Source organism: Leishmania infantum, chromosome 27, assembly GCF_000002875.2.
Source record: "Leishmania infantum JPCM5 genome chromosome 27".
Lineage (NCBI taxonomy): Eukaryota > Euglenozoa > Kinetoplastea > Trypanosomatida > Trypanosomatidae > Leishmania > Leishmania infantum.
Genome location: NC_009411.2, coordinates 801,166 through 819,687, shown reverse-complemented (window position 1 = coordinate 819,687; position 18,522 = coordinate 801,166). Strand labels below are relative to the sequence as shown.

Sequence of the window (18,522 nt, the reverse complement as noted above, 5' to 3'; positions counted from 1 at the left end):
GGACGGCGGCAGTTGCAGAGGGCTGGCATGGCGCACTCGCTGTGTTTTACAAGGGACGACGACCCAGGCAGTGCCAGCAGCGAAGAAGAAGACACAAATGGCGGTGCGTCATCTTCGCTTTCATTGTTTCCGGCACCATCCTTCATGCAGTCGCTGCCAGGTGCGACAACAGCGACCGGAAACCGAGGGCATGGGGAGGGCGCCGGGGAGGGCCGTTGGCTGAGAGAGGCGGCTTCCGCGGACGCCGTGGTATGGTCGCCATCGTGCTTCTCGCTTCCTTGTTCTATAATAGGTGCGCTGCTGTGTCGAGGCTCTGTCGCCTGCTGCCGTGCGCTCAGTCGTACAGTGTCCTACTACAATGTGTTTACTTCACAGCACGCGTCGGAGATGCAGACGTACGAGGTAGGAGCACCCGATACTTCGAACCGTCACGCGATGCCTGGCTCGTCGGCGCCATCACCACCCCCAGCGGAGCACTCGGCCGCGGCGGGGATCTTCTCTGCAACGCCACTGCCACCTCTGCCGACGAATGCACACTTGCTGAGGCAACCGTTACTGCTCGACATCGCGTTCGTCGGCAAGGTGTATGTGCTCTTGCAGTATGTGGCGCTCGTACTACTCACCACCACGGTGGTGCTGCTGGCCGTGTTCTCGTTCAAACGTTCTCGCGTGTCTCACGTGGAGGATGTGACGGCGTGCAACCGCTACCCCTTCGCTAACGTTATCCCACCCGACTTGGCCTTTAGTCTGATCTGTTTTCTGCTCAACGGTGTCTTCGCCGTCCGCTACGCGGTGCGGGCAGTGCGCTACGAGAAGGGCGGCCTCCTCGTCGTGCAGGTCGTCGTTGTTGCGCTGCAGGTGTGCCGCGCTGCCTACTTTCTTCTCTTTGTGGCGCGACGCTGCATGCGCGTGTCTTCCGTGTTGTCGTCGTCGCCGTTTTCACGGCCGCCTTGGCCGTCGCTGCGCGCTGGCACACGCGGCAGCATCGCCAGCATCTTCAGCAGCGGCGTTGCCACTTCTGGCAGCGAAGGCGCGTTTATCGTCGATGACCCTGCGCCGGCGGCTGGGTCGGTCTTGCAGCCACTCTTCACCCTCACCTGCGCCAGCGTTGCCACCAGTGTGTCGCTCTTTCTTGCCGCCTCAGTGCTGTCGCCGTGGGTGTACGCAAGTTTCGGCTGGCGGCGTTACGCGCAGGGCATCGTTCAGGTTTCCTTGTCCCGCGTGCGGCAGAGGCTGACAGTGCTGCGGACGTGCGTGCAGCTGGACGGAGTCATCACTGCAAACGCGTACCTTGCTACGGTGTTCTTGCTGGACAGCTGGCCGGATCAGCGGATACTACTGCTGATGACACTCGCCACCTTTGCGGTGCACTACTTCCTTATCCCCATGCTGCGGCGTTCGCGGCACTGGTGGCCCCTTCTGTGCGCTGCAGGTGTGCTGGTGACGGTGAGCGCCTACTACGCAGCCGTGATTGGGGGTGCGCTCCGCAAGGACCACCGTCTGCAATCTGTATCCACCTCTCCCTGGTACAGCGACTGCTACACGGATCGGCTGCGCAAGTGCCTCTATGATATCTCTGCCGAGTATCCAGTCAGCATTTTCCGCGACGCATCCGCCGTCCACAGTGATGGCGACTTGCGCCTCTCCTACAACCAACTTGAGCGAGCTCGGCGGCAGGCGCCGCTAGCGGCGGTTCGTCGACACGCCTCGCCGTTTGATGCAGCGCACGGCGCACTATGGCGACACGGCAGCCAAGACGCTCGTGTGAGTTCGGGGTTGACTTCGCCTTGCGTTGCGCTAGCTGTGCCTTCTCGATCAGCGCTGCCAGTGCGGCGTGTGAACAATGCGACGGACACGTACTTGCCCACCTACGGTGCTTACCCCGACTACTTCCGCATACAGGGCTGCAACGCGACCTGCTTCCTTGCGCGCGAGGAGCGCGACAACATTTTCTTTGAGCGGCGCATCGCCAGCTGCTGCGCCGAGTACGGGCAGTGCCGGCTCAAGGATGACTATCGCACGTACGCGGTACTGCTGCTCTTGGTGCTGATGCTCTGCTCCTCCGCTGTCCGGGTGGTTTTGTTTGCCGTTGCGTGGCGGAGATGGGTGGAAGAGGATGACGTGGCGATTGACCTCTTTATCCAGGCGCATTGTCGCTGCCATCATCTCGGCGGGAACTGTCGGCAGCGCCGGTATCCGCGTCAAGAGCATGTGCATCGCCACAGACGTGCTGCTGCTGCTGCTGTGGGTGGCAGTGACCCTATTTCCCAATCACCGCGTAGGCCACATGCGTCGCACGACGTCACCTTTTCAGCGTCCCCGCTGCCGACGCAGAACCTTCCGTGGGATGTGGAGCAGTATGTCGCATGGAGACAGCAGCAGTGCACTGCCGAGAGTACGATCTGACGGGAGCACGGGCAATCTTGGTGAGGGGGCCGGGAGATGACACTCTCTCGCTCTTCTGATGGGCGGCGGGCGGTGCGAGAACGCGCCGATGGCGACTTGCGGAACAAGAAGAGGAGACACGGAATGGGGCGAAGCGAAACGGAAAGGGACGGCCGCCGGCCATCGCGCGATTCGAGTAGCCTCTCCGCTGGCACCTCTTCCCTTGCCCCTTCCATCTGTTGCCCCCCACCCCCCTCCCCCTTCTCCCGTATCTTTGTCGTCCCTCCCGCCTCCCAGTCTTCGCTTCTCGTACCTTTCACGTCGCACTCCAACCATCACCGCTCCGCGCTCACATGCGTTTCACCTTATACATTATTCATGCTTGCTTGCGTATGGCGCGCTGCTGCTGCTCTGTTTCTCTCGTGAGGATACAGAGGCTGCGCAAGTCCTGCCGCAACCACTCTTCCACCTTCTCTTCATCCAGTATCTATGCGTGCTTATGTGTTGACCGCATGTACGCCAGCGCCCCTCCCCCTTCTTCACCCCACCATGGCGTTCCCTTAGTTTGGGTGCACTGTTGGTGTTCAACCGCACGCATCCACAGCAGCCACTGCACCTCCCCCCCTGCCTGCCGCGTCGTCGCACTTCACATCCTCTTGCCCCTCTTTCTCCTCCCTTCATCTCTTTCACTTGTCGTTTGTGTTTTGCTCGTGCCGTGACCTCGCGTGAAAGTGACGCCCCACCATCGCCGCCGTCATCGCCATCGACGCCGCTGCGGCAAGGCACGATTGAGTTGACCCATCCTCCCCTCCTTCACATCGACCCACAACGATATAGTTCGGGCACTCGTTACGTGAGAGCGCTTAGGATTCGAGTCGGCAAAGAGCGACAAGGCTGTCATCGATTCCTTCCCACGTGTCCTCGCGCCCTCTGCTCCCCCAGCACCCCTCCCCACCTTCTCGCCCGCTCACACCATGGCGGAGCCGATCACCAATGAGAATCTTCAGATTCTCTTGACGAAGCTGATGACGGACCGCTTCTGCTCGCAAGAGGCCAGCGATCTCGACGCATGCGTTCAGAACTTTGTGCCGCAGCACATCGATGGCAGCTACGTGGATCAGAGTCTCCAGCGGCGAGGGATCAGGCGGTGCAAGCCGTATCAGGAGATGGCGCGGAAGTGCCTGGAAGACGACAAGAAACAAACGGCGATCTTCCGCGCAGCCGCGATGGCGCCGACGTGCAAGAATGAGCAGCGAGCGCTGCAGCGCTGCCAGCGCGCGAAGGGGCGCGACTGCGAGGCCGAGGCGCTAGAGACGGTGTACTGCGGTATGGTCTACCTCGTGCAGCGGCAGAAGGAGCGCCAGAGCGGTGCCGCGGCGCCGCGCTTGGCGGAGTAACTGGACAATGCGCGTTCGTCCAGCCTGACATGGCAGGCGGAGGGAGGTGCGGCAGATGACACGCTGCCTGAAGATGCTTCGCCCCATCCGCGACACGCTCTCTTCTCTCCCCGTGCACCGCGCCTCCCAGGGGTTCACCACATGCGTGAGTTTGCGCCATGACGTTGTTGCTCTTGTCTTGCTCGTCATTGTCATCGTTGTGCCTGCCGTGGGGCGGGGCTGTGCGTGTGTGTGCGTGTGTGTGCACGCGTGTTTGTTACGCTCCTTGTTGTTTGCCGTCGATGATGTGCCCGCGTTCGTCCCACCTGCAGACGACTCTCTTTCTCTGTCTCTCTCGCTCTCCGTTGTAACTAAAGCGATGTGCCTTCTCCCATTCCCCTATGGCACGCAGGGCGCATTACATGCTCACCTCTACACACACACACGCGCATATACATATACATATACATATGTATATGTATATATAGGGCGAGACACGGACACGTGCAGGCGGATCCTCGCATCCCGAATGAAGGTGAGAGGAGATCGAACAACAACCAAAGAAGACAGAGGACAGGAAAGGCAAGGCGAGCTGTAGGAGAGAGGGACGGGCGAGGGTTCATGCCGTCATACCGTCGCTACGAGGCCGCCTCCACAACCGCAGAGCATGGATAAGCGGAACAAGGAATGAGCGACTCAGGAGAGGGCCACGGAGGATGTGCACGTTGCCCTCCCCCTTCCCCCAAAGCAACTAACTCGCTCCCTCCCTTGACTCCACTTCGCCCTCTTCTTGTGCACATCGTCTTCGCTTCCTTGTTGTTGTGTGTGTGCCATGTGCACTGACGTGCCTTCGCTTGAGCCGTTCTGGTTCTCTCCGCATGAAGCTCGCTGCTTTCACCCCTAGCGCATTGTCCTTCTGTTTTCGGCGCTGCCGCTGTAGCCACCTGCCCGCGTCTCCTTCTCGTTTGCTTCCTCGCCTCCCTGCCTCCCCCCTCCCTCCCTCCCCCATCTCTCCAGAAAGCGTACGCACCCACAGACACTTGCTGGCTCATAGGCGCTTGCCCTTAACGTTCTCCCCGTCGCGCAGAAAGAGTAGCAGCAGCCGCAATGAACCAAGACACCAAGCCAAACTTTTACTTTAGCAGCGACTCGGCCGGGGCGCAAGGAGGCGCTGACTTGGTGGCGGAGAGAAACTCGAACTACACGACAACACCAGCTGGGGGATCGGATGGGCAGACGATCCCGGTCAATACGACGGACCATGGCGGCTACAAGGGCGTGCACCCCATTGCGGCCTTCTTCCACGTCTGCTTCAAGTTAGCCGCGATTCTGGTCTTCTTGCTAGGCGGCGTCTTCGGCCTCAAGTATGTGTTGATCCTCGTCATCACGATCTTACTCCTCACCGCCGACTTCTGGACGACCAAGAACGTGACGGGCCGCATCCTCGTATCCATGCGGTGGTGGAACGAGGTACAAGAGGATGGGACGACTCAGTGGGTATTCGAGAGCAGCCCCGAGGCGGACCAGCGCGTGAACGCGTACGACAACTGGTTCTTCTGGGTCACCACTGGCGCGAACTGTGTGACCTGGGTGGTGCTCCTCTTCCTGAACTTCCTGTCCTTCAAGTACTTGCCTATCACCCTCGCTGGAGTACTGCTCTCCGGCGCGAACTTCCTTGGCTACTTCAAGTGCCGCCGCGATGCACAGCAGAAGGTCACATCCTTCATGCTCTCCCAGGCAGCGGCGCGGCCACAGGCGGCCGGGCATGTTGCGTCCTTTTTCATGGGCGGCGGTGGCGGCACCAACACCAACACCGCCCACGGCGGCGGCAGCGCGAACCGGTAGAGAAACTATGACGCGTCGGAAGCGGCTGTAGGGGCACAACAGCCGCAGTGGTGGGGGGCCGCTGCATGAAGGGCGAAAAACGCGCATCCACCGGACACATGCGCACCCGCTCACGCGAAGAGAGGATGAAGGAGAACGGCAGTTTCGTGGAGTGCACCCTTTATTATTATTATTTGAGCTTCCCTCTCGCGCTCGCTCTCTCTCGCCCTCCCTCGCGCGCGCCTCTCCCATCTACGTTCTTTCCTTTGCAGCCGACCATCTCTCTCTCGCTGTGCCGATCACCCACACACACCATGGAACACACACACACACACACAAACACACGTACTGTATGCGTTACCGCCACCACCTCCTCCTCCTCGCTTGTTTTGTTTCTCTCTTCCTCTTCCCCTTTTTCTTGCTGTGCGTGTGTGTGTGTGTGGCGTGATGCAGTGGCGATGAGTGCTCGGCTCGCTTTCACAGGTGCTTCCCTTGCTGTTGACCGGTTTGTGGGCACATCACACCTGTGTGTACGCTGCTTTCTGGGTGGTGTTGACCGAGTCTGAGGCTTATATGCCTGGCGGATGCGTGTGCTTCTCCCTTAAAAAAAAAGTATTTTTTTTTATCTTCGACTGTCCTCTTGTTGCTGTCGCTGCCAGCGGTGTTCATGGGGGAGGGGTGGATGACGCGGATCGAGTGGACTGAAACGTGAGAGGGGAGGAGAGGAGACACAGAGTCGGGAAGCGATGATTGTGTTTCTGAGTGTTGTTACCCTCTGATTATATATGCTGCTGTGTCGCTGCGTATCTGAATTTGCTACTGACTATGCTCGTGTGTGTAGCGTGTCTCCCACTTCGCTTCTTCGCAACGGCACATCCGCTTATCGTTCTTATTCGGAGCCTCCTCGTCTTGCTGTTTCCGAGGCGCTGTTTCTCTGCGTCCTTGCCTTCTGGCCTGTCTGTCTGCCCGCTTGACAAGGAAGAGTACGTGGACATGGTTGCTCTGCATGATTGACCGTTCTATGCGTGTGCGCCACGAGCCGCCCTGTTCAACTTATCACCCGCAAGAGCACAGAAGAAAGTCTCATGGTTCGTTTTCTGAGGCTCCGAGACACCGCTTCATCTCCACCATCTACGCTCGTCGTGGATCTCTCGATTTCTTTGCTCAATGAACGCGTGATGCTCCTCCCCCTCCCCCTCCCGCACAGACACACACACACACACACACACACACACACACACACACACACGCCCGCACTCGTTCTCTTTCCCTGCGGATGCCTTTACGAAAATTTTCGTTGTCTACTCTCCGTTTAGACGGTGCAAACCTGGACGTGCTCCACCACGCCGAACGACAGCGTCGAATGAGAGTCCGCGGAAAAGAGCGAGGGAGTGGGATGCGTGAGGGCTGATTGAGCGGCACGGGACGGGTGAACGTCTTCTGCCCCTCCTGCAGCACCTCTTTTGTTTTCATGCTCTCTCTCGGCACCACTTCACCACTCATGCAATCAAGGTGTTGCGGTGGCCTTCATGACACTAATGCATATCTGTGTGTGCGCGTGTGCGCTCGTTTTGTTTGATACACACGGCCCCCCACACATGCTCCCCCTGCCCATGCGGAAGGAAAACAAGAAATGATGCGCAGGCGCACATGTTCCTTTCCTTCACTTCTCCTCTCTTTCGCGTCTTTAGGTGCGTTTGTGCGCGCGCATCTCTGTCCGTCTCTCTTAGTAACCAGGAGTACCGCATTACTATTAGCGGCTTGCGCTTGTGTCCGCAAGCCACAACAGCGGCGCAGCAAGTCCTTTTTACCATGATGCGTCGTCGCTGCGGCGCCACCGGTGGGGTCCTCGGCGCTGCGGTGGCCGCCGGATCGCTTACGGCTCTCTCATTTTATCCGGTTCAGAGGGCGTCGTGCCGCGTGCAGAGCAGCAACCAGGGTGGTGGCGGTGGAAGCGGGGCTGGACGTGGCCTTCACACCTTCATTCGTGATAATGCTGACCCCACCTCCTCCTTTCCCACCCCGTCGACGGTTGCCGCTCGTGACAGAGGCGGTAGCAGGCGCGGTGCAGCTGGTGCCTCACACACCATGAGCTCTTCGGGTAGTTCAGTGCCGCCACCACCTCACACCTCCTCGTTCGGTGCTGATGTTGAGTTGCCCATGTCCGACTGGGCATCGCGGCTGCAGCGGGAGCTGATGAGCCCTGTCGATCCCCTCGGTGGGCTAGCGCACAAGGACTACTACCGCGACCCGGCAACCGGCTATGCGCCGCAGTACGCACCGCGCGACTTTGTGCACGGCGGGAGTATTGCCTATCCCCATATGCAGGGCAGCGGAAGCGCCCACGACTCGTATGCGGCGGCAGCGGCGCGCCGCAACTGGCTGGAGCACGATGTGGCATCTACGGCTTTCACGTCGCAAGCCGCCCGTGCGACGGCGCGACAACTGAGCAGCGACGCAGAGCGTGAAACGTTCACGCAGCGTCACATGCCCGCTGATCGCCACCGCAGCGCGTTTCTGGGCAACGCCTCACTCGCGGCCATGGACCAGCTGCGGACGAGTGGGCCACAGAGTGACGAGAAGGTGTATCAGCAGGCGATGCTGGATCGTTACCGTGCCGCCGCCACGTCGTCATCCTCCTCCGCCGCTCCTGGTGTGTCGTACACCGCTGCCACCGGCCTCAGTGGAGGCGAACTTGTCGACGCGCTGGCAGAAGACTATGCCGCCGCCATGGATGACGGCATGGATGAGGAGCTGCGCATCGCCCACGGCCTGCGCGCAAAGGAGCGCTTCGACTTCAAGGTCATGCAACGCACATCGCGCGTTCCCTTCCAGGGCTACGACATGGATCGCTTCGCGGCGCAGCGCGAAGGACGCTCGCACGGTGCGCAGCAGCTGCCACCTGTCATCCCGCCTTCGTCCATGGAGGAGGCGATGAAGAACATGCGGGGCGGCACGGCGGCGCTGCCCGACACGGAGGCTCAGGCCTGGCAGACCTACGCGCAGAACACCACCTCCGAGGAGCCGAAGCTCGGCGAAGCGCTGACGGGCGACGTCATCAATAGCCTACACGCACGCCGCCGGAGTATGCAAGATGCAAAGGAGCAGGCTCGCAAGCAGCGCTTCGGTCTCGGTCGGCAAGGCGCGCTTGTGCAGGACGGTGGGCCGGACAGGCGAACGCTCAAGAAGCACACGAACGATGAGCGGCTGCTTGACGCGGCCAATTTTGCCTCTGGCGCGTATCGCCGGACGATCACGGACGAACACGTTGACCCGTACGTGCGGCGCAGCACGGAGACAGGCGTCGGGCATCTTCTCACCAACCGCTTCGACATGGCGCGTCGAGAGGACCGCGTCGCGCACGGACAGCAGGATCTGACAGAGCGCAACACGGTCCACTACGGCGTCCCCATTCAGCAGTCGATCGACGAGTTTGTCTTTTCGCACCGCAACGCGCGCGGCGAGCGTCCGCTGGACTACTTCAAGCCCTTCCCTGACTTTCGCGCTCAGCGGCTCTTCCGCATGTACCGCGACATTGAAGGCTTCTCCCTCTTGAAGCAGCGTCCTGAGGCCTTCGAGTGGGAGCTGTTTACTCGCTACCGAGCGCACCACCAACAGCGACGCGAGCTGGCGCTCCTGCATGGGCTGGAGCCGGTCGCGAACGAAACGGCGGCTGAGCGGACGACGCGGCGACTCGCCCTGGACGAGCTGTGTGAGAAGACGCCGTTCGACTCATCCAAGCTGCGTCTCAACGATGACGAGGTTAAGATGGACGCTGAGACGCTGCGCAACTGGTTCGGTGTGTACGTGCTGCCCTCTCCCACAATTGTTGAGTCTGTCGTGCGCGCGGAGGGCGGTGCGCTCAACCTGCATCTGCAGCACGCCGCAGATGAGATGAACACGGCCGACACACGCGAGCACATCCTCAGTAGCCGCTACATGAATCGCCTGCTGTTGTTTGAAGGCTTCCAGCACCGCTGGAACCGCGGCTTCACGAAAGAGGTGGCTGGCAAGGCGCCGGAGCCGGTCATCAAGTACGCCCAGCCGCAGGAGGTCCTCAAATATTTTGACGCCGACGAACGTGCCATGTACCAGCAGTACGTGCAGCAGGAGTCGGACGCGCAGCTGAGCGAGTGGGCAAAGGTGACGCGCGGCCGCCGCTACATCGCTGAGAAGGAGCAGTACGGCGAGGTGGCAGCGCAGGGCTATAAGGTGCCCGTGGTGGACGTGCAGCACCAAGAGACAGGTGCCGTGCTCACCGTGTCAGCGAAGTTGCTTGAGAAGAGCGCGGCGGCTGCGCTGACCGACAAAGAACCCGCAGGCGGCGGCAGCAGCAGCAGCAGCAGCCGCACAACGTCGTCGTCGTCGATGGTGCGCTTCGATGGTCAGTCGTACTTTGTTTTGCCGGGCAGTAAACGCACCGTGACGCCGCTCTCCATCCGGCTCGAGTCGGGCGAGTCCATGGAGATGACAGATGAGGTCTTTTCCGCGTACCCGCTGGAGGTGCCGGCGAGTGCCAAGTACAATCACGCCTTGAACTACGGCATTGGCGAGTACGACTACAACCGCGGCAACTACATCGAGACCCAAGACGCGATCTGGGAGAAGGCGACGGCGGATCAAGAGGAGGGGTGGTCGCCCGCGACGCATGCGGACGGGCTTTGCCCAGGGTTGCCGGTGCGCGCGCGCCGGCGACTCGCCGCTGCAGGAGAGGACAAGACCGGGGCCGCCATCACCGGCGACTTTCAGCGAGGTCGCATTGTTCAGTATTATCGGCAGCCCTTCTTCAACCCCGACCCGCGACTCGTGACGGTGGCCTTCTACGCCGACGGTGTTGTGCAGGAGGTACCGCTGGCTGACGTTATGATCTGGCAGCGCCGCTACCACGGCCCGGAGCGCACGGTCGGCGACGAGTCTCGCCGGTACAACCCCGCAGGTCTGCGCCGCTACATCGACGTTGCCGACCCCAACAACGAGAAGGCGTCGCCCAGTTCGTCTGTCGGTGCGGGTGCTGACGGCGCGGATGACCACTTCCTGGAGAAGTACGAGGGGCGCCTCACGAACAACGCTGCCGCTGCCAGGTACCGCACAACGAAGCAGATCACGGAGATCGATCAATGGAACCGCTTCGACACATCGCGGGCGGACAACCACCGTCCTCTCTCCATCTCGCACCGTCGCGACTACGTCCGCCAAGGCTACCTGCCACGGTACACGCCGTGGGAATGGATCGTCATCCAAGAGGCGGATCAGCCCATCATCCACGAAACGATGCGCACCGACAACATCGGTGCCAGCTACTTCTTCTCCCTTAACCGCTCGTGGCGTTACAAGGCTCGCCCGCACGGGTACCTGCGCAACTACGAGAACGAGGTGCGCGACATGCTGCAGTTCGTGGACGGAGTCACGCCGTGGAAGCAAGCGCAGAAGATTCGCACCTACTGGGAGGTCCGCCAGCATCACCCGATGCCGCAATTCAACCGCCCGGAGGTGGCAATGCACCGTAACAGCGCTGGCCTGCTGCCCTCGCACATGTGGGAGACAGACAAGAAGACGGGCAAGGTGCGTGCTGTCAAGGACTCGGTGCGCGACTACCAGACCAAGATACCGGTGCCGAAGTGGGTGCAGCTGTGAGGGTAGTGCAAAAGAGCGAGACATATCTTCGTGTGCGTATGTCTGTGCGTATGTGTGTGTGTGTGCGCGCGTTGTCGCGCGTGGGTTTGTGGGCTTCGCGTCACTGTTGTTTCTAAGGCTAAGTGGAAACCGTTGCTTTCCAAAGTCCTCGTCTTTTCTTCGTACCCTTGGCCCATCCGCCTCAACTGAGCGAGAATGTGGACGACGATGGATGTATGGATGAATGGAGTGCTGCTCGTGCTCTTTGTCTTCCTCATTCTCTCTGTCGCACACCGAGCACGCTCGCCTCGGTGGACTCTACGAAGGGTAGCTCACGGCCAAGCGAAGATGGCGGAGGAGACGATTATGGTGGCCTCCGTCGTGGTGGCGGGGGCTCGAACTACGTGGGCGATCGGGGCTGAAGGACACACCGGCTTGTTGTTGTTGCCACGTTCGCCTGCGTTGTGTGCGTGAGTGTGCTCGGCGTGGGAGTGGAGTGGAGTGGAGCGGAGTGGGGGGCAGGAAAGTGACATGTGGCGGTGCCGCTGAGTTGGCCCCCACTGACTAATGCCGCAGGCGTCCAATCGAACGCAAGGAAAACAGAAAAGAGCGAAATACGGGAGCGAGCGACGGAACGCGTGCATCGCACCGCGAGCGACACACACGCAGACAGAGAAACGCATCTGCGCGTGCGCACGCAGCAGACGTGTGGGCTGATTAGCATGCGCAGCGCATAGAAATACGAAGAAGCTGCGCGACGCTTTGTGTGAGGGTCAGCTGCTGCGAGCAGATGGGAGGAGCGGCGGCGACGAGCAATCCCGGAGAGGCGGACTGCCTCGGCCAACGAACCTCTGGCAATGCTCGACCTCCTTTCTTTCTTTGTGACCCTTCTCTTTTTAACGCACTAGGTGCATCGCGTAGCGCACTTGTGCTTGCGCGAGAGCGGTGCGCATGGTCTCATGCCGTCTTTTGATTTTCTGTTTGCTCTCAACCATCTCGCTCTCTCGCTCTCTCCCTCTCTCTTGCTCCCCGTCCATGGCGCTGGTTGCACGCACGTCTTGATATCCTGTAGCCGCCCACAGACACACCGATATCATGCGTGTCGCGAGCACTGCACCGAGACTCACACGCATGCACATACGCAGAACTACGCATAGAGCTAACGCTACACAGACCCACTCAAGCATACATACTCATACAGCGACGAGAGATTCACAGAAACATACAACACAAGAAGAGAATTGGACTCAGCAGCGACGCGCGCACACGCTGCACAGTTCGTGCTGCCGCTCTCCTCAAGTCCGGGGCTGCCGTGGAAGCCGTTGCACCGTGCGCGCGCCCGGCACAACGGCCATCGCGGATCGTCTATCGGAGAAGCAAGGGCAAACTATCGACGGCGTCCGCTCTTGCTCACAGGATGTCTGAGAGCACCTTCAAGATCCTTCTCACGACCGACAACCACCTCGGCTTCGCTGAGCGCGACCCCAGACGAGGCGATGACAGCTTCACCACCTTCGAGGAGGTGCTGCGCGCCGCGCGCACCGAGCACGACGTAGACGCCATGCTCCTCGGTGGCGACCTTTTCCACGAAAACAAACCCAGTCTCGGTTGCCTCGTCCGCGCCTGCTCCCTTTTCCGCAAGTACGTCTTCGGCAACAAGGCCGTGCCCTTCTCGCTGCTCAGCGACCCGGCGACGAACTTCCCGACGCACGCGCTGCCCATGGCCAACTTCCAGGACCCCAACATCAACGTCGCGCTGCCGGTGTTTGCTGTTCACGGTAACCACGACGACCCCGTCGGCGGCACCTCGTCGCTCGACCTGCTCGCAACGAATGGCTACCTCAACTACTTTGGCCACGTCACCTCCCTCGAAGACATCATCCTCGAGCCGGTGCTGCTGCGCAAGGGAAGCACCTTCATCGCCCTCTACGGCCTCGGTAACGTGCGCGACGAGCGACTGCATCGCTGCTTCCGGCTGAAGAAGGTTCAGTTTGTCTATCCGAAGCCAGTGCCTGGCCGCAAGTGGTTTAATATCCTGCTACTGCATCAGAACCGCGGCGTGCGTGGCGTGGCGAGCAAAAACGGTATCATGGAGGGAATGCTCGCCGGCTTCGGCATGGACCTCGTGATCTGGGGGAACGAGCACGAGCAGCTCATGGTGCCGCAGCCGGCGGACGGCTTTGATGTGGTGCAGCCAGGCAGCACCATCATGACATCCCTCTCCGCGCAGGAGTGTAACCCAAAGCAGTACGGCATCCTCGAAGTGCGCGGCACATCGTACCGGCTCACTCCATACACGCTGCGCAGCGTGCGTCCAGTCGTGCGACGCACGGTAGAGCTTCGCCAGGATCTGCCTGACGGCCGAACGCTTGACGCGGTGGAGACCTTCCTGCACAACGTGATGAGCGATATGATCAGCGAGGCCGAGGAGCACGTGAGCCACATCCCCGATGACGTCCTCGCGTTCCATCCCAACCTGAAATATCCACTCATTCGCTTGGCTGTGGACTTCACCGACGTCACGTCTGCGCCGTACCCGCAGCCGAACTTCAACCGCTTTGGCCAGCAGTACATGGATGTCGTCGCGAACCCAGGCGAGCTGTTGCGGCCGGTAAAACCGAAGCCGGAGCGGCGACCTAGTGCCGGTGCTCTGGGCACGGCCCTCGGGCCTGGCGGCGTTGCTGCGAGCGGCCTCATCGTCCCGGCAGCGCCGCAACTCAACACGCTCGACATCCGCGTGAAGGTCGCGGACGTCTTCAATCAAAACGCAAAGAACGCGTGCACGCTCCTCTCCGAGGCGGAGCTGAGCGCCGCCGTCTACGCCTTCGCCGAAAAGGGCGAGCGGGATGCGATCGATGAACGGCTGATGGAGCTGCTGCACACCTCTCAGAAGTCGGTGTGGCGCCGGCTAGGGAACGGCGCGAACGACTCCATCTTGAAGCCGGACCGCGTTGCGGAGGAAGTTGCCACGCACAAGCGTCACGTCAACGAGCGCTACGCGCGGGCTGCTCAGCTGGAGGAGGCACAACAGCAGCAGCAGATGGGTGACACTGAAGAAAATGAAGACGACGGCGTCGCTGGGGAGCGAGAAGGCCGAGGTGGCGCTGCTTCACCATCGCTGCATCAAGCGGAGCGCAGACGCGAGCTCGATGCATTCGAGATGACGCGCGTCGCCGCTCCTCCCGCAGACCTCGCCACCAGCGACAGCGGCAGCGGCAGTGAAAACCATTTCCATGGTCGTTTTGCACAAACGTCCGTCTCGCGACTGGTGCAACATGCCATTCAACAAGGAAGCGAGAATGGCGTGGACGCAGCGGCGGGCACACCGGGCCAGCGAGCCCGGCGGTGCGGCGGTGCCCTCGTCGAGGCCGGCGCCGACGAGGACGGCCAGGACGATAAAAGTGAGGAGCTTCCTGATGACGGGCTGGATCGAATGCCGATCGACAGCGTGATTGCGCAGGCGGTGCAGCAGGTGTACCCGCCCTCGAAGCGAGCGCGAAGTGCTCACGTTCGCGATGTGGAGGCCGTTTTGACCGGCGACAAAGGCTCCAGCTGTGGCGTCGGTGGTGGCGGTCCCCATGAGGTCAGCACCGTGCACGCTTTCGACGGAAACGACGATGATGACAGCAGGGTGCACGGCATCTCTAGGCACGGCCGCGCTCGCAATGAAGCTGGCGATGTCGGGAAGGCTCCCGCCTCCGCTAAAAAGCAGCAGCGCCCCACCAGCGCGCGACGCGGCGGCGGCGGTGGCAGTGCTGCAGCTCGCCAAGGCGCACTATCGGCAGCCAACGCGGGTTCCCTGAACGCGGCGTCGGCAACGGCAGCTGACGCAGGCCCTACGCTGACCTTCGTTGCGCATCAGGGGGTTTCGGCGGTGCTGCCACCTGGCAACAGACCGGCCACGGTCACCAGCAGCGGCAGTGTCGGCGTGTCAAAGGGGGCCATGGTGAATCTTCTGTCCAAGTGGACAGGTGGATCTCAGCAGCGGCACTAGCACGAGCGGCGGCCGTGTGGTTGCACGTTCATCTGTGCGGGCGTGTCCTTCTCTGTCGTAGAAAAGCGCCGCTTCGTGCTGCGCTTTCGTCTCTCCGTCGGCGCATCGCGTGAGAGCGGGCGCTTGCCATCGTCTCCTGCCTCTCGGCCTTTCTTTCAAGGTTATTGCACCACAAACCGAAATGGTCATCGCGCCCTTCCCCCTTGCCTCTTGCCCTTTTCGCGCATCCGGATAGCGGACTGCCGCACCGCGCCAGCATGCGCCGCCCCGTTCCCTCCACCGTTCTCGCACTCATCTTTCTTATCCTGTTCGTTCTAAAAGGGAGCAGCAAGCGAGCAGCAACGGGAACAAGTCTAGCGTTGATAATGTGTGCTCGATGCGCAGACACTCTGTCTCTAGCGCTGCCCTCCCAACCACTTGCCTTCTTTTTCCTTCCTCTCACTTGCTCTCTTTGGCTTGATGGCCGCCATTACCCCCTCCTCCTCCTCCCCCTCCTCCCGCTGCCGTCTACGTATTCGTTGCATCCGGAAGTGCGAGCGTATCTGGCGGAGGCCATCATCATCCACAGCATCCCATTCGCAAACCCAGGGCGTCCATCGCCTTGGTGCAGTGCTTGCACATCCTCGCACGCGCATCTTTGTGTGGTTGTGCGCCTGCGCCGGCGTGGGCTGCTCACGTGCAGTGATAGAGTGTGAGGCGTGAGATGTATCAATCGCAGTAGCGCCTTCGTAATGCATCGTCCCTCATCTGCGCCTGCATCGGCAGTGGCGCGCGCATCGCTGGCGTCGCCTGTGCGTCGCCAAGGCGTCGACCCTCACGCGCGGGGTGCTGCCCGTACACCGCGCGCAGCTGCGAGCGACCAAGAAGTTGCGCTGCCCTCTTTCCTGAACCGATTCTTCCACGGCGCATGTGACAGTGACGGCTGGAGCAGCGACATCTTCGCCAACCGCGTCCACTCCATCGGTGCGTCGAGAAGGTACTCGTCGGTGGCTCTTTATAGCTCTTTCTCACGTTCAGCAGCAGCGTCTGTCACGCTCAGCTCCTTTTCCGCCGCCTCCTGCGCCGGCTCGACGACGGCTGTGCGAACGTTGGGCCGCAACTTCTACTCAGGTCTTGATGAGTCCCGTGTGCACCGTCTGAGGCGCTCCGGCATGACCTTCAACCGACCCCGCGGTCGCGACACCTTCTCCGCGGCGTTTGAGAGTCGCCTGCGTATCGTGCCGCTGACGCAGATGTCTGACCTCTACGACCCCATCGACGTCTCACTCCTTACTGCTGTCAACGCCGACGACCCGACGAGCAGCGAGGGCAACCCACTCGAGAAGAAGAAGTACATGGCAGGCGACGCACGCATGCGGAAGGTGTTGGAGGACAAGCAGCGAGCCGAGGCAGCGCTGCATGAGAAGCGCGACTGGCACGTGCTTGTGGTGGACCCCATTGAGCTCCGTATGGTCCCGGCACCGCTGCCGTTTCCCAGTCCGCATCCGGCGTACTACCACGACTGGGCCACCGTAGAGGGCGAGCGATGGTCGTCCTCTCGGGTGCTAGAGCGCCGCCCCACTGCGGAGTTCGGCATCCCCATGCCGGACGCGCTGGCAGAGACGACTGGGGCAGGCACCGGGGCCGCACTTGTTGCTGATGCTGCTGCGGACGTCGCCGACGGCACCGTCGCCAACGTTGACGCACCCGAGTCACTTGCCTTCTTCTACACCGCGGGCAACCGCCGTCACCTGCAGCAGAACGGTGATACAACGCTCTTGCCCGCTGCGCAGGTGCGGCAGACGACGCCGAGAATACCGAACTTAGCGTCTACCGCGGCTCAGTCGCTTCCTTCCTCGCCGCAGACGATTCGCCAACACTTCCACACCGCCGTCTGCGTCGACCCGGACATCAGCCACGACCGTTTTCACCGCGAGGAGGCTCAGGTGGAGATGATCTCAGCGTACCGCAACATTCTTTACGAGGCTTTTGAGTTGGGGCACGCGCCGCCATCAGTGTCGTCCGCGTCTGCCGCGGGCAGCCTGCGGCGGACGGCGGTGACGCAGGGGACCGTGCCGTTTGTGGCGGATGTGGTGCGCGTGCCGGCGCTGTGCCACTACTCCTGCGGCCGGCGCTTTCTTCACGAGCTGGGCAAGCTGAACCAGCAGGCTGTCGTGAAGGGGTTCCATCGGCTGAGCAACGAGGCGAAGGAGGCGCTCATCATGAACCGAAGCTTCACTGTGGAGATCTACGTGTCACCGATGCTGCTGGAGCAGTTCGAGCGCGCCTTTCTCGAGGAGCCGTGGGAGGTGCCGCTTTCGACGCTGAATCCCGGCCGCACGGCGCTGTACCCGGGTCTGGCGCCGCCGCGGTCGTTGCTGGAGTACGATGGGTGGGTCGGCAAGCGGCCGGAGTTGGTGGAGGGCGTTGCAACGCAGGGGAAGAGCCTCCTGCGCGGTGCGAAGGTCGGGCTGGACGGGCGGCTGATTGAAGAGCGCGAGGTTCTGGCGAACCTTCGCGTATTTGGCGCCCGCGAGGAGCAGCAGCAGATGCTGGAAGGAGAGCGGAAGACTGCGGCAGAGCAGCTCGGTGTGCCGCTACAGCCGACGTACGCTCCTCTGCACGCTGGTTTGCTGGCGGAGGTGGAGCCCCATGCGAGCGAAGCGCTCCCCGAAAAGCCTTCCGGAATTTACGCCGACGGAGACCCAGCAGCAGTGGCGATGAGCGCTGCAGAGAGCGCCAAGCGAACGCCCGTCCAACACTCAAGGTGATCTGTATACCTATATATGTGTCTCACTGCGCGCAGCTGGTACGTCGTGTTCGCATCCCCTTCGCCGCTGTTTTCCTTTTGGATCCTACTTGAACTTCAGCACACTCTCCTGCCTCTTGTCGCGGTCGTTTTCTCGCCGGCTCCGCTGCGGCTGCCGTGCCGTGAGCACGCGGACAGTCCGCAAAGGGATGAGCAGAAGGGGTGAGAAGACGACGCGAAGGCGCGACCAGCAAACGACAAGGAGGTGGGTTTGAGGAGCGCTGCCGCACCCAGCCCCCTTCCTCACCCACTGCCTCCGCGACAGCGATGCGTTCTTGCATTCGCCTGCGCCACTGCGGTCATCGCTCGCGCAACAGCCCTTTTCGTGTGATCTGCGCACTCGCACCCCACTCCCGCATCCTCCTTTCGCTTGTGCGCTCTGTAAGTTTCAACGTACGCCACCACCACCACCACTGGTGTTTCAGTAGAATACACATCACGGGCCATCTTCATCGAAGTCACGGGAGAAAGCAAGTGCGAGTGAAAGCCAGAAAAGACGAAAGAAGACGTGCTCCTTCGAATCGAATCCCGACGCAAGCGAG

At 61.4% G+C, this 18,522-nt stretch overlaps 6 protein-coding genes across 6 annotated transcripts; all 6 read left to right on the top strand.

Moving 5' to 3' along the window:
• Positions 1–387: 387 nt before the first annotated feature.
• Positions 388–2,406, top strand: LINJ_27_1830 (conserved hypothetical protein; the record flags this gene model as incomplete). Its single annotated transcript, XM_001466395.1, has 1 exon — positions 388–2,406. The coding sequence occupies one exon, from the start codon at positions 388–390 to the stop codon at positions 2,404–2,406; it is 2,019 nt and encodes a 672-aa protein (XP_001466432.1).
• Positions 2,407–3,359: 953 nt separating this feature from the next.
• LINJ_27_1820 (conserved hypothetical protein) lies at positions 3,360–3,782 on the top strand (the record flags this gene model as incomplete). Its single annotated transcript, XM_001466394.1, has 1 exon — positions 3,360–3,782. One exon carries the CDS (start codon positions 3,360–3,362, stop codon positions 3,780–3,782), a length of 423 nt encoding a protein of 140 aa, XP_001466431.1.
• Positions 3,783–4,868: 1,086 nt separating this feature from the next.
• Positions 4,869–5,606, top strand: LINJ_27_1810 (conserved hypothetical protein; the record flags this gene model as incomplete). The annotated part of the gene is made up of 1 exon (XM_001466393.1): positions 4,869–5,606. One exon carries the CDS (start codon positions 4,869–4,871, stop codon positions 5,604–5,606), a length of 738 nt encoding a protein of 245 aa, XP_001466430.1.
• Positions 5,607–7,235: 1,629 nt separating this feature from the next.
• On the top strand, positions 7,236–11,219 carry LINJ_27_1800 (conserved hypothetical protein; the record flags this gene model as incomplete). Its single annotated transcript, XM_001466392.2, has 1 exon — positions 7,236–11,219. One exon carries the CDS (start codon positions 7,236–7,238, stop codon positions 11,217–11,219), a length of 3,984 nt encoding a protein of 1,327 aa, XP_001466429.2.
• Positions 11,220–12,615: 1,396 nt separating this feature from the next.
• On the top strand, positions 12,616–15,192 carry LINJ_27_1790 (putative endo/exonuclease Mre11; the record flags this gene model as incomplete). The annotated part of the gene is made up of 1 exon (XM_001466391.1): positions 12,616–15,192. One exon carries the CDS (start codon positions 12,616–12,618, stop codon positions 15,190–15,192), a length of 2,577 nt encoding a protein of 858 aa, XP_001466428.1.
• A 1,151-nt stretch (positions 15,193–16,343) lies between these two features.
• Positions 16,344–17,942, top strand: LINJ_27_1780 (conserved hypothetical protein; the record flags this gene model as incomplete). Its single annotated transcript, XM_001466390.1, has 1 exon — positions 16,344–17,942. The coding sequence occupies one exon, from the start codon at positions 16,344–16,346 to the stop codon at positions 17,940–17,942; it is 1,599 nt and encodes a 532-aa protein (XP_001466427.1).
• Positions 17,943–18,522: the final 580 nt, after the last annotated feature.